The sequence below is a fragment of the Schistocerca cancellata genome, chromosome 12 (assembly GCF_023864275.1).
Source record: "Schistocerca cancellata isolate TAMUIC-IGC-003103 chromosome 12, iqSchCanc2.1, whole genome shotgun sequence".
NCBI lineage: Eukaryota > Metazoa > Arthropoda > Insecta > Orthoptera > Acrididae > Schistocerca > Schistocerca cancellata.
Window position 1 is genome coordinate 147,124,511 of NC_064637.1, and position 19,391 is coordinate 147,143,901.

At 38.7% G+C, this 19,391-nt stretch overlaps 1 protein-coding gene across 1 annotated transcript in view; it reads right to left on the reverse strand.

Annotated features, from left to right (window-relative positions):
• Positions 1-19,391, reverse strand: part of LOC126109533 (uncharacterized) — an 80,007-nt gene that overhangs the window by 47,463 nt on the left and 13,153 nt on the right. The window contains exons 5-7 of the mRNA XM_049914552.1: positions 17,960-18,104; positions 13,851-14,009; positions 2,627-2,746 (exon numbers count right to left, since the gene is read on the reverse strand). Coding sequence (XP_049770509.1) covers positions 2,627-2,746; positions 13,851-14,009; positions 17,960-18,104 — 424 coding nt within the window. The remainder of the gene's footprint in view (positions 1-2,626; positions 2,747-13,850; positions 14,010-17,959; positions 18,105-19,391) is intronic.

Below are 19,391 nucleotides of genomic sequence, written 5' to 3' on the forward strand. Positions count from 1 at the left end.
ACACGACAAAATATGCAATACTTCCTATAACATACTTTATGTAGACATATTAGTTTTATAATTAATTTTAGCCCATGAGGCGTAAACTGTCACTGTTACGTGTTATAGTAATTTAAACATCTAGCACATTACAGACATGAGAAAAAGTAAGAATTGTAATTTTACATAGTTTTACTCATAATAATTTCATGTTACTACTCAGTTACTATACAACATAAATTTTACAAAAAATGTCGTCAAAACTGAACTTCAGGCGCAGCTCATAGAAGGCGCCATACGCAAAACCGATGTGTACTGTGAAACCAACATATAATTTTATGACAGTAATGGTTGAACTGTGTAAGCATTCTCTTGAGCACCAACAACTGCTACAATTCCACACTGGTATGTAATGTTAACATTAAAAGACAATGATGTGAGGGACTTATAACTTTTTTAAATTACATTGTAATATATACTCTTATTTGTTTTAGCATTGATAATGACCTGACCCCCCCCATGAACCATGGACCTTGCCGCTGGTGGGGAGGCTTGCGTGCCTCAGCGATACAGATGGCCATACCGTAGGTGCAACCACAACGGAGGGGTATCTGTTGAGAGGCCAGACAAACATGTGGTTCCTGAAGAGGGGCAGCAGCCTTTTCAGTAGTTGCAGGGGCAACAGTCTGGATGATTGACTGATCTGGCCTTGTAACATTAACCAAAACGGCCTTGCTGTGCTGGTACTGCGAACGGCTGAAAGCAAGGGGAAACTACAGCCGTAATTTTTCCCGAGGACATGCAGCTCTACTGTATGATTAAATGATGGCGTCCTCTTGGGTAAAATATTCCGGAGGTAAAATAGTCCCCCATTCGGATCTCCGGGCAGGGACTACTCTGGAGGACGTCGTTATCAGGAGAAAGAAAACTGGCGTCCTACGGATCGGAGCGTGGAATATCAGATCCCTTAATCGGGCAGGTAGGTTAGAAAATTTAAAAAGGGAAATGGATAGGTTAAAGTTAGATATAGTGGGAATTAGTGAAGTTCGGTGGCAGGAGGAACAAGACTTTTGGTCAGGTGATTACAGGGTTATAAATACAAAATCAAATAGGGGTAATGCAGGAGTAGGTTTAATAATGAATAAAAAAATAGGAGTGCGGGTTAGCTACTACAAACAGCATAGTGAACGCATTATTGTGGCCAAGATAGACACAAAGCCCATGCCTACTACAGTAGTACAAGTTTATATGCCAACTACCTCTGCAGATGAGAGAGGATATAAAATGTAGACTGGCAATGGCAAGGAAAGCGTTTCTCAAGAAGAGGAATTTGTTAACATCGAGTATAGATTTAAGTGTCAGGAAGTCGTTTCTGAAAGTATTTGTATGGAGTGTAGCCATGTATGGAAGTGAAACATGGACGATAACTAGTTTGGACAAGAAGAGAATAGAAGCTTTCGAAATGTGGTGCTACAGAAGAATGCTGAAGATAAGGTGGGTAGATCACGTAACTAATGAGGAGGTATTGAATAGGATTGGGGAGAAGAGAAGTTTGTGGCACAACTTGACTAGAAGAAGGGATCGGTTGGTAGGACATGTTTTGAGGCATCAAGGGATCACAAATTTAGCATTGGAGGGCAGTGTGGAGGGTAAAAATCGTAGAGGGAGACCAAGAGATGATTACACTAAGCAGATTCAGAAGGATGTAGGTTGCAGTAGATACTGGGAGATGAAGAAGCTTGCACAGGATAGAGTAGCATGGAGAGCTGCATCAAACCAGTCTCAGGACTGAAGACCACAACAACAACAAATGACCTGACAGGTCGAAATCTGATCTGCGTTGTGACTATAAACGTCATATTAAAGCAACTTAATTCTACGACTGATTGCTGCTCTATGTAACCCAATAACTTTTCTGTTACCAATCACGATTTTCTCTTATTTATATTTTACATGATACGTTTTGGGAAATGATTCTGCTTTTCAAGTGTGTGTTCTCTTTGTACTATGGTGTTTTTAGCTAACATTTTTGAAGTGCGGGGTTCTGCTTTGTTTTGTTGACTTCAGTGTAATATATTAAAGAGACACAACTGAGTTATTAATTGGAATAAGTTGTATTTACAGTTCTTTTATGGTACATTTGTCTAGACTTTGCGTAGACTACGCAAATGGACCAAAGAAAACTAAATACAAGTTTTTTCCAAATTTCACCACTAACAACAAATAAAAATCGATAACTAACCATAAAATTGTGCTTTTTTTATACATTGCCGTGAAGTCGACAAAACAAAGCAATCCTCGCACATCGAAAGCATTGCATAAAATGGGAATCATTTCACAGAATGCATCATGTGAAACAGGAATAAAAGAAAATCTTGACTGGCAGCAGGTAAGTTTCTTATAAACAAACCCATTGTTTTTACAGTCCCAGGCTTTCACAAAACTATTTATGATGCGCAAAAACAGGTTAAGCTGCCCAAATACTGAGAGGCTGGGGTGGTTCATGCCCCCCCACACAGCTCTTCACACTTTGGTGCTCTGTACGAGGGCCAGGTCACTTCCTCCTCCTACCCCCTCCCCCAATCTGACAATTTGATGTTAACACTCTCTACAGGAATACTGTGCAAGGGCCCTCCTGAAGACTTACCGGTAGCACGTCGTCATTATCATCGTCCAAGTCATCGTCTGCTGGCCGATCCAGCAGCAGCTTTTCCAGCCACGTCACTTGGCTGTAGAAAATCATCTCCGGGGACATCAGTGGCAGTAACTGTGGAAGAAGAGCTTTTTAACGTGTGGTAGTACAGTGGGCTCCCAACTCTCCAGGTCAATGCAAACCCAAGATTTTGAAGATAACAAAAAAACAGACAATCCAAAACATTTTTTACCAGAAATTGCTATTTACTGTGTTAGAAAGTGCTTCACTTCACATTTTAAAATCTACTGCATTATGGGCACAGTAACTGCCTAAAGCCAACAATTTATTTACAAAACTACACTTTAATCTATTTTATATCTATTTCTTTCACTGAACTTTCAACTTTCAGGTCCTACGAAGTGTGATCAAAAAGTAACGGGAATTTCTGTTTTTCTTAAAACTTTTTTTATTTATCCATCAAAATCAACTCTGTCCCCTTCAAACTTACACACACCCCACCCCCCTCCCCCAGATATAACACTTGTGCCAGCACTTTTCCCAATCTTGGAAGCACTTCTGGAACTTACTTTGCATTATGGTGTTCAGGACCTTCAGTGATTCTGTTATCAATGGTGGCAAACGATGTCCTTCCACAGTTCTGTTCAGCCCCGGGAATTGAAAGAAGTCAAAGGAGCTGTGTCTGGTGAATACAGTGGCTGAGGCAATGTAATATTTTTGTTTTTTTTTTGCCAAAACATCACAAACAAGCATTGATGTGTGAGCAGGTGCATTATTGTGATCAATTTTCCAACTGGTTTTGGTATAATCCTGGTCTTTTCCTGCAAATTGCTTCAAGCAAATGGCACAACTTCCAGTCAGTATTCCTTACTGACCATATGATAAGTCAGGAACTCATGATGCACTATCCCAGTGTGATTTACAAAAACAGTGATAAGGACCTTCCCATGTGATCACATTTGCCACATTTTTTTCAGCCTAGGCTCTTCATCAGGTTTTCACTGGGACAATTGGGCCTCTGTTTCGACATCAAACCCATAAACTCATGTTTCATCACCTGTTATAACCTCCTTCAGAAGTTCTGGATCATTGTCTACTACATTCAGCGACTCCTGGGGGATGTCTATACGACATCGATTTGGTCAAAATTCAACAATTTTGGAACAAACTTTGATGCTACATGTTTAATGCTCAAAAAAACCCAGCAAAAAAAATAATAAATAAATAAATAAATGCTTGGCATGTGCCAAAGGATACACCATCATCAGCAACACCTCTGATAATTTGGTGGTTTTCCAGAACCATTTTCTTTACTACTTCCACAATGGCATCAGTAATTGACATGCCAGGGTATCCAGAGCAGTCATCGTCCAACTTCTCAACCCTCTGTGAAATGTTTATACCACTTGCAGACTTCTGTTATTCACAGCAGATTTGCCAAAAGCAGTCTTTGATCAGTCTTTTTCAAATGTAAAAATTCACTAAGCTCCCTAAAACACACACAACCTTTTCATCCGTCAACAGTAAACTAAATACTCAAAACACGTGAAAATGCAAACATACATCAGGAACACATGTACCAACAAGATAAAGTTTTGAAAATCAGATTATGAAGCACACAACATTACTTTTTGATCACACCTCGTACATGTTCAATTTTTTGTTTCTCTTTTTCACTTACACTCTTCCTGCCTTCTGAACAGCCTCATTTTTACAGAAAATCAAAATATCTGTACAGGCCCCTTAAACAATAGGCTGACAAATTTCAGAGCCTCAGTGTCCGCGATATTGGGCTCTACGACTGCCTTGCATTCGCTATCTTCTATCGTCTATCTGATATTTTTACGACTAGTGTTCACCCACAAGAGAGGCCAAATGTAAAAGCAGAACGCTATTTAGGTTTAACAATACTCTTGACGAGGAAAAGCCTACAATGAGCACGGATAAAAATATACTATTGAAAATGCACCATGGGACAACACAGATACGAATCAAGATAGACTGCTACTCGCCACATAAAGGTAGTGTTGAGAGACAGAGAGGCACTTTAAAAGTGGACCAAATCTACAGGAGGTATTTTTCCCACTAGCTTAGTCTATTTTTAAATGTTCTTTTCAGTCCTCTATTCCGTGACACGTCAGTGTGGTGAGTAGTAACCTACCCTAGTTGATGTTAAATAAAAACATAAGTAGGTGAAAAGTTTTTTAATGAAAACAGTTTCAGCAGTGAGAAAAATCTGATCTGTCAAAGGCAATAAATTGTTTTACATGTTAGGGACCTACAACGAAACCAAGATATGAAGGATAAAGTAAATGGATCTTTTGTTGCATTCTATTTGTTGTTTAATGTGTTCACATGTAAATCAAATATGAACAGGATTTCTGCTCATGAGCATGTACTGATGGTAGGACTGTGCCCACACTTCTGGTATCCTTAAAGGGGGACACAGTCTGATAGAGGGGTAAGAGCCAGCCATTCCACACTCTATAACCAATTCATCGGTAGCACTCACATTGTCTGAACAATAGATGCACCAGTCCATTGTACAATGCATAATTACAACATTTCTTCCTCATGAAGAAACTTGAGTGACAAAAATTTTTCCAGGATTGACTGCACTGTTTGGAGACCAAACTTGTCAAGGACTCTTCTTTGCCCAGCAAGAATCATTCAAGGTGTAAAAAATGAGTGGACAATCAGGAACACAATCACCATCCTCAGACTGACATTACAACTGAAAACATTCACACAATTCGACAAATCTTCAAAGGTGATCAACTTTAAACAGTACAATAAATTGCAGACCAAGCTGGAGCAAGTTGTGGGAACTGTCTATCAAAAATGACCTGAAGTTCCATAAAGTGTGTGTCAGATGTGTCTCACCTTTCAATCATAGATCGGAAGATGATCCACTTGGAGGTCTTTCAGAGGCTTACAGCAAGTTTCGAGAAAGAATGTAATGTATTTTTGAATTGCGTCATCACCTGAGACAAAACATGGGTTCACCACTAGTCCCAAGTCAAAACAAGGCAGTACAGAGTAGCAGAGAAAAAGGGAGACAGCCTCAGCGAAAACCAAGAGTCGACTGACAACTGGCAAGGTCATTCAGGCTATCTTCTCTGATCAATGAGGTATTTTGCCGACAGATTTATTGCACGAGTGATGCACACTCAATGCTGCTTACTGCTGCAAGCTGTTGAATGAGGTGAGGGTTGCATATCATCACAAAAGATGAGACCGACTGATTCCAGATGCCATTTTCCTCCACAACTATGTAGGGCCCTCCTGAAGCTCTAATAGTCTCAAAACTTGGAATGCACTGGCTTTAACTTAACCATCCTCCCAACAGTATGGATTAACAGCTATAATTTTCTTGGGTTTGTGCTGCTAAAAGCAGCTCCACAAGAGCAACAAATTGGAAATGATGAAGGCACAGGGGGATTTAGGCATAATTGAGTTGACGCAACCAGCTTCACTCTACGATGCTGGGATAGAGAATCTTTCTTCTTGTTGGAAATAATTTATTTATAAGTCAGGGAGCTACACTGAGGTGACTTAAGTCACGGGATAGCTATATTCATGTGCAGAGGTTGTGGTAATATCGAGTACATGTTGTATAAAATGACAGTGCATTGGCAGAACTGTCATTTGCACTCGGGCAATGCACGTGGAAAAATTTCCGAGATGATTATGGCCGGGAATTAACAGACTTTGAACACAAATGGTCACTGTGGCTAGACAGATGGAACATTCCATTTCAGACATCGTTAAGGAATTTAATATTCTGAGATCCAGAGTGTGCCGAGAATACCAAATTTATTTCAGGCATTATCTCTACCACGGATAATGCAGTGACCAAAGATGTTAACTTAAATGAGAGCAGCAGCTTTTGCTTAGAGTTGTCAGTGCTAAGAGACAAACAATACTGCATGACCTCAGAAATCAATGTGGGATGTATGATGAACTTATCCATTAGGACAGTGCAGTGAAGTTTGGCATTAATGGACTGTGGCAGCAGACCACCACAAGTGACTTAGTGAATAGCACGACATGCCTACAGTACCTCTCCTGGACCTTTAACCGTATCGGCTGGACCCTAGATGACTGGAAAACCATCGCATGATCAGATGATTCCAGATTTGAGTTGGTAAGAGCTGCTGGTAGGACTTGAGTGTGGAGCAGACCAAATGAAACCGTGGACCCAAGATGTCAACAAGGCACTGTACGAGCTAGCTGTGGCTTTCTTATGGTGCAGTCTGTGTTTACATGGAATGGAGTGGGCCCAGCTGAACCAATCGTTGACTGGAAACGGTTATGTTCAGCTACTTTGAGACCATTTTCAGCCATTCGTAAGCTTCATTTTCTCAAATGACGGTGAAGTTTTTACGGATGACAGTGAGCCACACGAGAACATTCTGGACAATACGAGCGAATGATTTGGCCACGCAGATCACCTGACATGAACCCATCAAACATTTTATAGGACATAATAGAGAGGTCAGTTCGTGCACAAAACCCTGCACCAGCAACACTTTCGCAGTTAAGGTTGGCAGCACAGCTTTACACCTCTGCACGGAACTTCCAATGACTTGTCGAGTTAGTGCCACGTCGAGTTACCACACTGCCAGGTGAAATGAGATGCGACAATATAAAGAGGTAGCCCATGACTTGTCACCTCATAGTATGTAGAAAAATATATTACATTTGCCTTTTATTTTTCAATAAATAATTTTTTCAAAATAAAATCCCATTAAAATTTTTGTTTTACCCACATAGCTGTTCTTTCAAGAAATTAAGTGTTTAAGGTTTCGACATCTATGGATAACGACAGTTCCGAGCACTGTGGAGAACTTACTGTACGACATCTGTGAAGAAAATCCACAACAATTTTATCTTCAGTCACTCCTGAACTCTACTGTTACGGTTAGTTGCTTTAATTTTGCTACCGCAGTTGGACTTTTTGTAAGAAGAATGGCCAAGAGTGTTCCCAGGATATTAAACTGATTAGTGTCACAGCAAATGGTAAAATATTCGACATATTGTGAGGAATAGTTATGGGTAGAGTTGCTATTAATCTGATTCCACTTCATGTTCCGAAAAACTAACATTGAATCAATACTTCTGTGTGGAGGGGAAGGAATGGAGTTTGATGCAGTGAATTTTTGAGGAAGTTGAAGGGGACCACACATGAAGGTCCTCAGTCCCTCTTCTCCTTCAATAACCGAAGTCTCTATTTCTGGAAGATAAAAAGGATGGACTGGTAACTTGATCATGATCTGCAGCATCACCTTAGGTCGAGAACCCAGAAAAAAGCAGAGGGAACAAAGCAAAACGTCAAAAGTTATGGAACAGCATTGTGATACAAGAGGCAGGCAAGATCTGAAGCAGTTCACGTTGCCCCTATGGATGGCAGTTACCGCTGATATAACCATTTGGAAATTTCAGGACAGAATGTAACAATATTATGAGAAGGATAGTTTCGAGATACATAGAATCAGAATATTAAAGTAAACAGGCAAATGAAAGGAAACAGTCAATCCATCATTACCTTCTTTTCTTGAAATGTAATAAGTGGTTGATTATCACAAAAAAAGATCAGTGTTCTCCTATTGATTCTAGTATTTTTACTCTCTGCTTAAAAGCAATGAAAACAAGGGAGCACGCCATTTGCAGAGGGATACAAAAGCAAGCTCCCTGCAAGACGAGCATTTCACATCACATAAATTAAAACAAAGTGTAGACTCAGTAGACATAAATACTACATATAAATGTAAAAGTTCAACAACAAAAGATGTCATAATATTAGAAGTATAGCTGAAAATGAATCTCTCATAATTGGCAGTTCCATGTTGAAAAATGTCAGTGTCAACTTGTGAAGTTGAAGTCCATCCAGGAATTAGGTCCCATCGGCTCAGTAACTATTTCAAAAATACTGCAAATTCAAGAGAAAACATCAAGAAAGAAGCCAACAAAAATTACAAAGCCATTTTCATCCATGTTGGAACAAATTCCCTCCAAGGATACAGTGAAGTGGAAATTATTAACGAATCAAAAAATATAATCCGATCAGCCAGAAAAATTTAACCTCCTTCCAGGATAGTGATCAGCAGGATCATAAAAATGAGGTCGGTGAGTGACAGTTATGTCAGTTGAATCAATTGCAGAATTAATGAGTGTTGTGACAGACACTGTGCAATATTTATAAACTCAAATTAGTTTTTGGGCAAGGAATGTATAGCCAAGGGTGGACTGCATCTTAACAGATTAGGATCAATGACCTTCAGCAAAATGTTTATGGATGTTTGTAAAATCATTAAAACTAAGGGAAACTAATATTTACTAGAGGGGATGTAAAAGAAAAATGCCTGTTAGCTGAAAAATCTAAAGAGTGTCTACAAAAATGTATGCTTAATACCATTAAAACAAGCAAAAGTTCTTATTTGATGCACTGGAATATAAATGGCTTAAGTTCTAAATCTTCCAGCAGCCTAAGCTACAAACACTACGAGTTACAAATTCTTCTTTCAGAACTTAAAAACATAAAAATTATTTGTTTAAATAACCACTGGCTTAGCTCTAATACAATAAATATTTTAAATAAAATTGAAAACTTCAATGTTGCAACCAGTTATTTCAGGGAGGAAAAAATCTCACCGAGGCTGCTGCATACTCATGGACTCTCATACAAGATATGAAGTGAAAACAGATTTTAATTGTTTAAATTAAGATTGTATATTTGAAAGTTGTTGCGTAGAGCTTAAAGACCATTATATGTTGATCATTTCAATTTATATGATTCCAGAACGGGCTTTAGTCGCGTCATTCCTCTCTAAATTCCAGTGCTTGCTAGATAAACTTAAGAAAGAAAAGAAAAAAATTGTAACAGCAGCAGATTTTAATATAAACACTGCAAATGACAAAGAATCAATAACATTTATTGATTGTATTAAAAAGTCTGGTTTTAAACTAAATTTTATGGAGTTTACCAGAGAAAATATTGACTCTGCAACATGCTCTGACAACATTGTAACAAATTACTACTTTCATAATGTACATAAATTCTGTCTAGACTTAGGACTTTCTGATCACACAGCCTTATTTGTTTCACTGCCAAAAACTGATCAACATAAGAAAAACTTATCAGAAGAGGTTTCAATAAAAAAATATTGAAATATTCTGTGAGAAACTAAGTAAAGTGGTGTTTTGGGGATGGTGATTCAACAAATGAAAGCTTTAGTACATCCTTGAACAGTTTTCTTGAAGTATTTAATGAAGCTTCCCTGCCAAGATCATATTACAGCAAAACATCAAGTAAGATAAGATGGATCACACCAGGAATAAAAATGTCGAGTGAGAGGAAAAGGAAGCTACACAATCAAGTACAACAAAGATCCTGAGTTTGTAAAATATGTTAGAAACTATTAAAACTATTTTTTAAAATGTTGTGAAAGCTTCAAAAGAAATGGCAAATAAATTCATTTGAGGGCAGAAAAATAAAACAAGGGCAGTATGGTCTGTATTTAAGTCTGAATTAACTGTCCGAAATCATAAACAAGACATTAGAAATCAAACTTAAGGAAAAATCGGTTGTAAATCCAGCTCAAATATGTGAGTGTGTCAATGAGTACTTCATAAATGCAGCAAAATCTGATTTAGACATAGCAAATTATGAACAGAAAGTAAATGGTTTTGGGTTAAAAGGCAATACCAGTGAATGTCTCAAAAAAAAAGAGTCATACTCTCCTTAAAAGACAAAAACTCTGCTGTCTGGGATGGGATACCCACCAAAATAAAGTTTACAACATAATAGCGCATCCTCTCTCTTTCATAATAAACAAATCCTTTGAAGAAAGTTACTGCCCTGATCTCTTGAAATATGCAGAAGTAAAACCGTTGTTTAAAAAAGGTTCAAAAGATGATATAGGAAATTATCACCCCATCTCTATACTTCCTGTCATATCAAAAATATTTCAAAAAATTGCTGCTTTACAGATAGAAAGCTTCATTACACAGAATGATATCATTTCACATAACCAACTTGGCCTCCCAACAAGGCAAAAAAATGAGTTTATCGAAAAAATTATTTCATTCCTAGATAGGAAAGCTAAGGTCGCAGGAATATTCTGTGGTCTTACAAAAGCATTCGACTCTAAACCATGCCCTGATGCTTTTCAGACTCAACAGGTATGGAATAAGGGATGTTACTTTGAAATAGTTTGAATCATATTTCTTGGAGAGGAAACAAAGGGTAGTAATCACATCAAATGGAGCATATCTTTTCTCCGAGTGGAAAACTGTCACAAGGTTTTCCCAAGGCCCAATCCTTGGACCAATTTTATTCCTGTTCTATGTAAATGACTTGCATCTCAATATACTCATTTAACTTTGTTTGCAGATGATACTTCTGCCCTACTTAAAAATGAAAATTCTGACAATATACCACAGAGTGTCATGAATACATTAAGTAACCTGGAAACATGGTTCAGTCAAAATGGTTTAAGGAAGAACTTGACTCAGTCAGGTTCCTGGAAATAAACTTAGAACTGAGTTTGAATTCTCATATAGAATATCTAGCAAATAAATTAAACAACCTTGCATTTGCAATGGAAATTTTAGCCTGAGCCACTGGTATGGCCACCAGGAAAATGGTATATTTAGCTACTTTGAATCAGTTATTCGAAATGGAATAATTTTTTGGGGAAACTCGGGAAACTGTTAGACGAATTTTAAAGTTGCAAAGAAGAATCATTTGCGACATGTGCTCTGCACAGCAGAGGGCATCATGTTGACCATTATTTAAAGACCTAAAAATATTAGCCGTCCCCTCTTTATACATCTTTGAGGTGGTTGTTTTCCTACACAGCAGAGCTGATCTATTAAAAAAATCATCTTTAACACTCATATGACAAGACATGAAGAGAACTTTATGCTCACCTCATGGCTCATGGCTTAAAACCGTGTGCTCAGACTCCTCAGTATATAGCCATGAAAATTCACAACACAATAAAAAGGTGTGACATAATGACTATGAATATTTTAAAAAGTAAGTTACATAATTATCTAATTGAACAATGCTACTATTCTGTGGAAGATTTCGTGAAGGACGAAGTGATACTTTGAGCTGGATCCCTAAAATTGAATAAAAATTTATGATAGTTATAGCAGATGTAAATACTGTAAGTTTGACAAACTGCAAATAAGTAAATGCTCCACAAAGTATTGTTGTACGTGTAACGAAATTTTAAATGAGCAAACTAACATTGATGTGTCTCCTGTACATCAGACACATTTTCTGAAATTGTGTGCGTTAGGAGATGTGTTTTACTCATTGCATTATTTCAAACCTCTGCAAGATTTATGAATAAAAATCTCTTTTTTAAAAAAAGAAGTAAAAATGAACATTTTAGCACTGCTGCTACAGCTAATTGATACTTCTGTTTTTTTACTTGGTTATTAGTAAAAAATAAACTTATAACTGTGACCAAACGAATATAGAAAAATACTGGTCATTCAGAACTAAAATAGCAGTTTCGGTTTTTCAGTTTTCACTGTACAGTTTTTCCTCATCCCTTGTAGCCCCTCCCCCTCTGAGGTGTCAACTTCTGCATTTGACTGGCTGACTCTAGTGAAAACAGGACTAATGTTAGAGTCTTAGATGGTTGAAAAGGTGGAAGTACGAAAGCCACAGATTTTTTGAAGGTTTCGCACCTTTCTTTGTTCTTCATAATTGTAAATCTGATGATCTGGGGATTTATGGGCTATTTAGCCACGACGCATGTTTAAACTTTCTCGTATTTGTATACGCATGCGCATTCAAGTAACTTCCTTGTCTTGCGCATGTGCATAGGTAGTGCATCAGGCTTGTAAGTGAGCAACCATTTGTAGCTGCAGTTTATGGCTGGTCATGGCCCATCAAACATACGCCAGTGTGAGGTGGAGCGTACACCATTAAGTTAAGTAGTGGTTTTGACTTTGTACATATGTACTGTTTGTGTTTTCTTTTTCAATTATAAATGTATAGCTATGGTGTTCTTTTAATCATTGACAAAGGTCTTTTTAGGTACTTGTGGGTTTTATTGTTCTGAAGAAGGTGTAGTTATCTACGCCGAAACATAGGTTAAAACTTAAGACTAGGTGCTTTTTTCGCAATTGAGGCGGGCTTTTAGTTTTTTAATATACTAACCAGTGATTTCTGATGCTCTGCGATGTTGAAGGTTCTTGGACGGATTTATTAGTCAGTAGCAGCTAAACACTTCCACTTCACTCTTCAGCAGTTTCATATGATGCATAAAAATCAGGGAAGAAGTGAGAAAAAAGGAAGTTTAGAAATGTTTGGCACAGGAAGACTTTTGTTAGGAGTACCGTAGGGTCAAAACCCCAGACCCCCGCCTCCACTCCGATGGATATGCCCAAAGGATGGTCCCTTGTAGCCTCACCATCACCAGTACAGTATGAAACTACATAGTTGACAGCTCTCACAACACAAAATTATGGTGTTGACAGTAACTAGGGTTGCCATAATATTTGTCTGACAAACTGGGACATTTCTCTTAAAATGACAAACAGGATGTAGTTTGGAAAGCAGAAGCCAAGGCAAATCAGGACACTTCTCTTAAGATTAAAAAGTGAATTAACTGAAATATTTTCTCAGTTTTGTGATTACTACTATCAGTAAAACCCATCGCAGAAAACCTGAAGTAGGATGGCCAGACACTGGTTTGAACTGTCAACCTCCCGAATAAGAGTCCAGTGTGCTAACCACTGTGCCACCTCGCTCAGTTTCGACATATGGCAACAACTTGTTACTGTGTTAGCTGAAGCACTAATGATGGAGGAAGTACAGTCTTGTAATTTTAAAACAATGGAATGATACAAAACAATGTTATTTGCGACAAACTTTATACACAGGCACACCAGCTCTAACATTAATTTAATATTTTAAATGTATACACACCTTGAAACCGAGTCAAAATTTTTCCATCTTTATTCAATTTCTACGATTATTACAAATGGCAAGAAAGAAATTGATATAACCGAAAGCCAGTTGTTTTCATTCCCCCACCCCACCCCTCCCCCCTCATCCCTCCTGTTTGGCTCCTCCTCACCTTACAGAGGCTCAGTCACTCCCCCCACTCCCACCAACACATCTGGCAGTCTGCTTACTTAACATTAACTCATTGCACCAGCATAACAAGCAAGGGCACTCCCGGAGACTCACTTTTCTGGTGGTGTCTGTGTCGTCCGACGAGTCCGAGGCGTCCGAGCTGTACAGCACGACCGGGGGCCGCTGCTCCAGCAGCAGCTCCTCGAGCTGCTGCAGCTGGCTGAAGAACATCAGCTCCTGGTCCCCCACCTGTGTGCGGCGTAGGTCCAGCACCTGCGGCACACGTTCACTTGTAGAGCACTTCCCACACCGAAATTAAAATACGGGGTGACCTGAGGGGGAAACACTTAAATGAACAGTAGTACATAGAAGTATGGACTAACTGGGTTAATTAATGAAACACCACTCCAGTTTTCTTTTAAGACTATGTTTACGTGGCCGGTTTTGTTTTTATATGAGGGAAAGTCAGCAAGTAACAATAATTTTACTATCAAAAAATGTAATAGGTTGAAGAAAAACACAAATGAACTTACATCTTCTACCTACTTTTCTACATAGTCATGAATGTTCCTTATCCATATAAATGATTTGGGAGGCAATCTGAGCAGCTGTCTTAGGTTGTTTGCAGATTGTTCTGTCGATGTAGCGGAGAGGCCCAAACAGTTTCGGTCCCATCAGATTAGGAAAAGATGGGGAAAAAGTGACTGTGCCCTTTCAAAGGAACCATCACAGCACTTGCCTGAAGGGGTTTAGGGATATCACTGAAAAACCTGAATCAGGATGGCCGGAAGTGGGTTTGAACTGTCATTGAATGCGAGTCCAGTGTATTAACCACTGTGCCTGTCACTCAGTGTTTGCAGACGATGCTGTCGTTTATCGTCTGTTAACATTGTAAGATCAAAACAACTGCACATTGATTTAGAAAAGTTATCTATATAACACAAAAATTGGTAACTGACACTAAATAATGAAACGTGTGAGGTTATCCATACAAGTGCTAAAAGGAATCCGTTAAACTCTAAATTTCTAGGAACTACAATAATGAAAGTTTAAATTAGAAATAACACCCAGAAAATGGTGTGGGGAAGGCAAACCAAAGACTAAGTTTTATGGGCAGAGCACTGAGAAGATGCAACAGATCCACTAAAGTCTTCGTACATCCGTATTTCAAATGGAGGACAGTGGGACGTCAGCTGGTATAAATTTATATTAAAAATGAAGAAATTCCTCCAGCTGTATTTAAGGTGTCTATTTTATTTGGCAACTTGTTTCAATGTTGTAACAATGTCATCTTCAGGCCCATACACTTGTTGACAACTGCATGCGGCTGATGATATAAGTCAGTGGTGAGATACGGACATTGTGCAGCTGACAAGTGTATGGGTCTGAAGATGACGTCGATGTTTAAACTAGTTGCCAAAATAAATGTTATGTTCATTTTCTTTTATCTGAGATTTCTTATTTCTTTGGTACTATGGTGAAGATTGTGCTTATATTATCACTCTGACAATGGTAACTATCAAACAAATTATGTCTCAAATTAATAATCTACCTTGATACAAATGTGTGACTCCCACAAACACTAGGGGCTAGAAGAAATGTAATTGTCTAGATTAAAAAATACTAACCTATTTTTTTGCTTTTTATATTGCTAAAATAAATGAAACAGATTTAATTATTATTATTAGCCTTTCATTTCCTTTGTTTCAGATCATGTTGTGATGAGGCTACAATGTGTGCCTTGATTAGAGCCTAAAACTTCAAAAACTTGTGTACTGCAATTACATTTTTTTGGCAGACAATCCAGACTGTGACAAAGGAATTTTTAAAATTCATTCGACTGTCAAGTCACACTGTTGTTCCTGAAAAACAGGCATAAAAATAATTATTTGATCAAAACTATGAAGAACTTTGTGTTTAGTGCATTGTATTAACGAAGAAAATAGTGAACTTTCGTTTCTCCATAGCTGAATTCATAATGTGGGAAGAAAGGGTTAAAAAGAAAAGGTAAGAAGTATAATAAGAACCAACTGTTCATTTTAAGTAAACATCAGCTAACAGGAACAGCTGCAGCCTGTACTGACAGATTTAAGCATTGTCAACTTAGTTGACCTCAGCTAGCAGAGGACTCTCGTGTTCACTGTGTCTACATAAACAAAAGCACCAACAGCATTAAAAACTGCGGAAATGGTACATGTAGTCAAGTGTGAAATGATTTAAATTTATTGATATGTTCAATGAAGATACTCTGCACACTAAGCTAAGGCCAGTAGCAACCAGAAAGAAGTGAATGTTGGCCCAAGTCTTCTGAAATTGAACGATTAATAGAGGGCTACTACAAATGATTAATTCATTTTCAAAGTTCAGTACTTTTCAAAATATAAGGGATAATCAACAATTTTCCATTCAAAGGACATACAGTCCAGAATAAGTGTGCCAATCTGACAAAATTCTGTGAGCATTGAGGTAAACAACCCACTGTCACACCATGTTGAAGATACAAGTGTGGTAAAATAATGTCCTGCTGCATGAAGAAATCTGTATGTGCTTGCTGCACATTCTCGTCCGCCAGAATCTGTTGACCCTTTGAGTTTTTTTTTAGGACATTTGCTCAAACGTCATCCATCTGAGTTCACATAACCTCTGCGTTACCACACTTACAATATGGTGACATGCTATTGTGAAATTTGTGGATCATTCCACAACGGGGTTTTTCCAACAGATGTGCTGTCACGTACACATTCTTCATTCCCCGATGGATCTCTACTGGTGTCTGTCCTTTGGCAGCCAATAAAAGACATTCACTGCAAAGACAGAAGTGTCTCTCTCACCCCTTGCTACATGTCGGTGCTTACATACCCGCATCTGAGTCATAGTAAGTTGCTTACACACTGCAGCAACTCCTTCTGACAATTTTTTTATCATGCCTGATATTTGACACGCGCACGCGCACGCGCACGCGCACGCGCACACGCACGCGCACACGCACGCGCGCGAAAAAAGCTTTTAAAAATTAACTATAGAATGTTCTGTAATCATATACCCCTTCCACTCTCCACAAACTCCCATTGTTCCATACTGAAAACAGATTTCATAGTTGAGTGCTGGACTGGTGACCAGACTAGGCAATATTTTGACATTTGGGCTACTAATGATAGAATATTAAGCAAATTTTTAAAGAAATGCAACCATCGCCAGTTGAGTGCTATTTTCTTGATCAACGTGATTTTTGGATGTCAGAAAAATCCAGGTGTATTTTTCTGCACCAATTTTAATTTAATGTTATTTGTAATGATATTTACCACTCCACTGCCTTCTGAAATACTGAATTGCAATCTCAAAGTTCTACGAGGCTCCGAATATCTCTAGTGCTAACACTAAACTGCTATAGATATGTAATTAGGCTGTAACAGTAGTGGATACATATTTTTTAACTTTTAATTCTAGTGGACACTCAGAATCAGTTTTCCTCTCCTTTCTTGTTACAAACGTATCCATAATCAGAAACTATCACAACAGCACACATTATAAAAACAATGAACAATAGCACTTCCATTAAATTCAACACCAAGTAAGAACTGAACCAATTAATGAAACAACTGAGCTCACTCAAGGCTAACAATATTGGTCTTGGCTAAATAGGGGATGGGCAATAGCCGATAATGTATACATAGTTTAAATCTGCCGTTAGCCTTGCTGACTACCGGTAGTGCGTACCCCATTTTTGTGGTATGATCCAAAATCAAAATATTTTTCAATTTCACGAGACAGCAACTAGGTCTTGTGCAATTTTACTTAGGTGACAGGGGGTCTGGCTCCCTTGTTCCACCGTTCCCAAACAATGCTGGAATTTTTATGGACAACCGTGCACCATGTCACCGTTTGCGATTGGTTTGAAGAACACTGTGGATAACTTGAGCGAATGATTTGGCCACCCAGGTTACCCGACACGAATCCCATCTAACATTTATAGGACATAATCGAGAGGTCAGTTCGTAAACAAAATCCTGCACCAGCAACACCAACCATTATGGACAGCTGTAGAGGCCGCATCGCTTATTTCTGTAGGGGGCTTCCAACGACTTGTTGAGCCCGTGCTACGTCTAGTTGATGCACTACGCCAGGCAGAAGGTCTGACAACATCCAGAGGCATCCCGTGACTTGTCACCTCAGTGTAGATGGGACACTGATTTCAGCTGGACACACAGTGAGGCCACACAAACCTTCAGTTTCCCGAAGCCAGACATGCAGGCCAGGCTGGTTGTCCGCAGCGAGTAGTGAATGCCGGGGCAGTGTGTGATGCGGAGGACCTTCAGGTTTGCACACTTGCTCAGCGACAGCAGCGAGCTCGGGGAGAACCACGGGCACCTGCACCGGGCAAAAGCAGAAACATAACAGTCACACGCCAGTACCACTAAGCGACAAATGTTCTGTACAAATTACACTGTGTCACCACATGTAAACACACACACACAATCACAATTTATGTAAAGCATTCTTGAGAAATAATACAGGGTGTCTCAAAAGAAAGTGTATATCTGAAAACCACTCTACACTTGCAAAAAATCAGACGAATGAAGGGTACATTCATCACTTGCTTGGCCTTTAGGAATTCAGTCGATGTGGAGCACTTCTCAGGCGCAGACTGAACAGTCTGTGCAAGAAGTTTACAAAAAACAGTCATTCGATGTTTGTAGTGTGGGAGAAATTTTGCAGTGATTATGGATTGCATAAAGTAAATGATGCTTCAAATGTTCCCCTTATCCAGAAATGGATCAAAACATTTGAGAAGACATGTTCAACACTGGCTAAACCAAAATCCAGGCAACCGCAGTCATAAAAAATGGAAGACTCCGGAGAATGAAAATTGGTCCACTCGTGAAGATTCTAACCTCTTCATTCGTAGGTGTGCAAGTTCTTTAAATATGCATAGATCATCACTGCACTGAATTCTGCAAAAAGATAAACTGCACCCTTACAAAACACATTTGATGCAAGAATTAAAGCCTCAGGATGCCAGACATGATGCGACAGTGCCCTTCATTTAACAATATCTGTTTCCGACGAGGCTCATTTTCACCTGAACGGTCATGTCAATAACCAAAATTGCCATTACTGGAGTGCAAAAAATTCTAAACAGAAGCACAATAAACCCCTTCATTTGCCAAAAGTTAATCTACGGGCTGCAATGTCAGCTCGAGGAAAAACTGATATTTATCTGAGGTCAAGAGCAGTCGTGATTTTACAGTTATTTTGGAATGTGATGTCACTATGTTAATTTTTTTTCTTTTTTGTGCCTGAATCGCAAAACTTTCCTGGTTACAACCAAAGAATGTGGTTTCAGCAGGACACAGCCACAGACACACGTGTCCAATGCACCTGTACTCCGAGTTCGTCAAATTTTCCCTGACAAATTGATTTTCAGGAAGTGAGACAAATTGGCACCCACACTCTCCAGACTTTAGCCCCAAGGATTTTTTTATGGGCACATGTCAAATCTAAAGTGTGTGTCAATAATCCGACTTCTCTGGAGCAACTGAAAGAAAATATCTGTAGTTAAGTGGCAGCCATTCCAGAGTGTACATATTCAGCCGTCATGCAACATGTTGATCATTGTTTATATGAGTACTGTAGGTATGCTGGATTTCATTTACA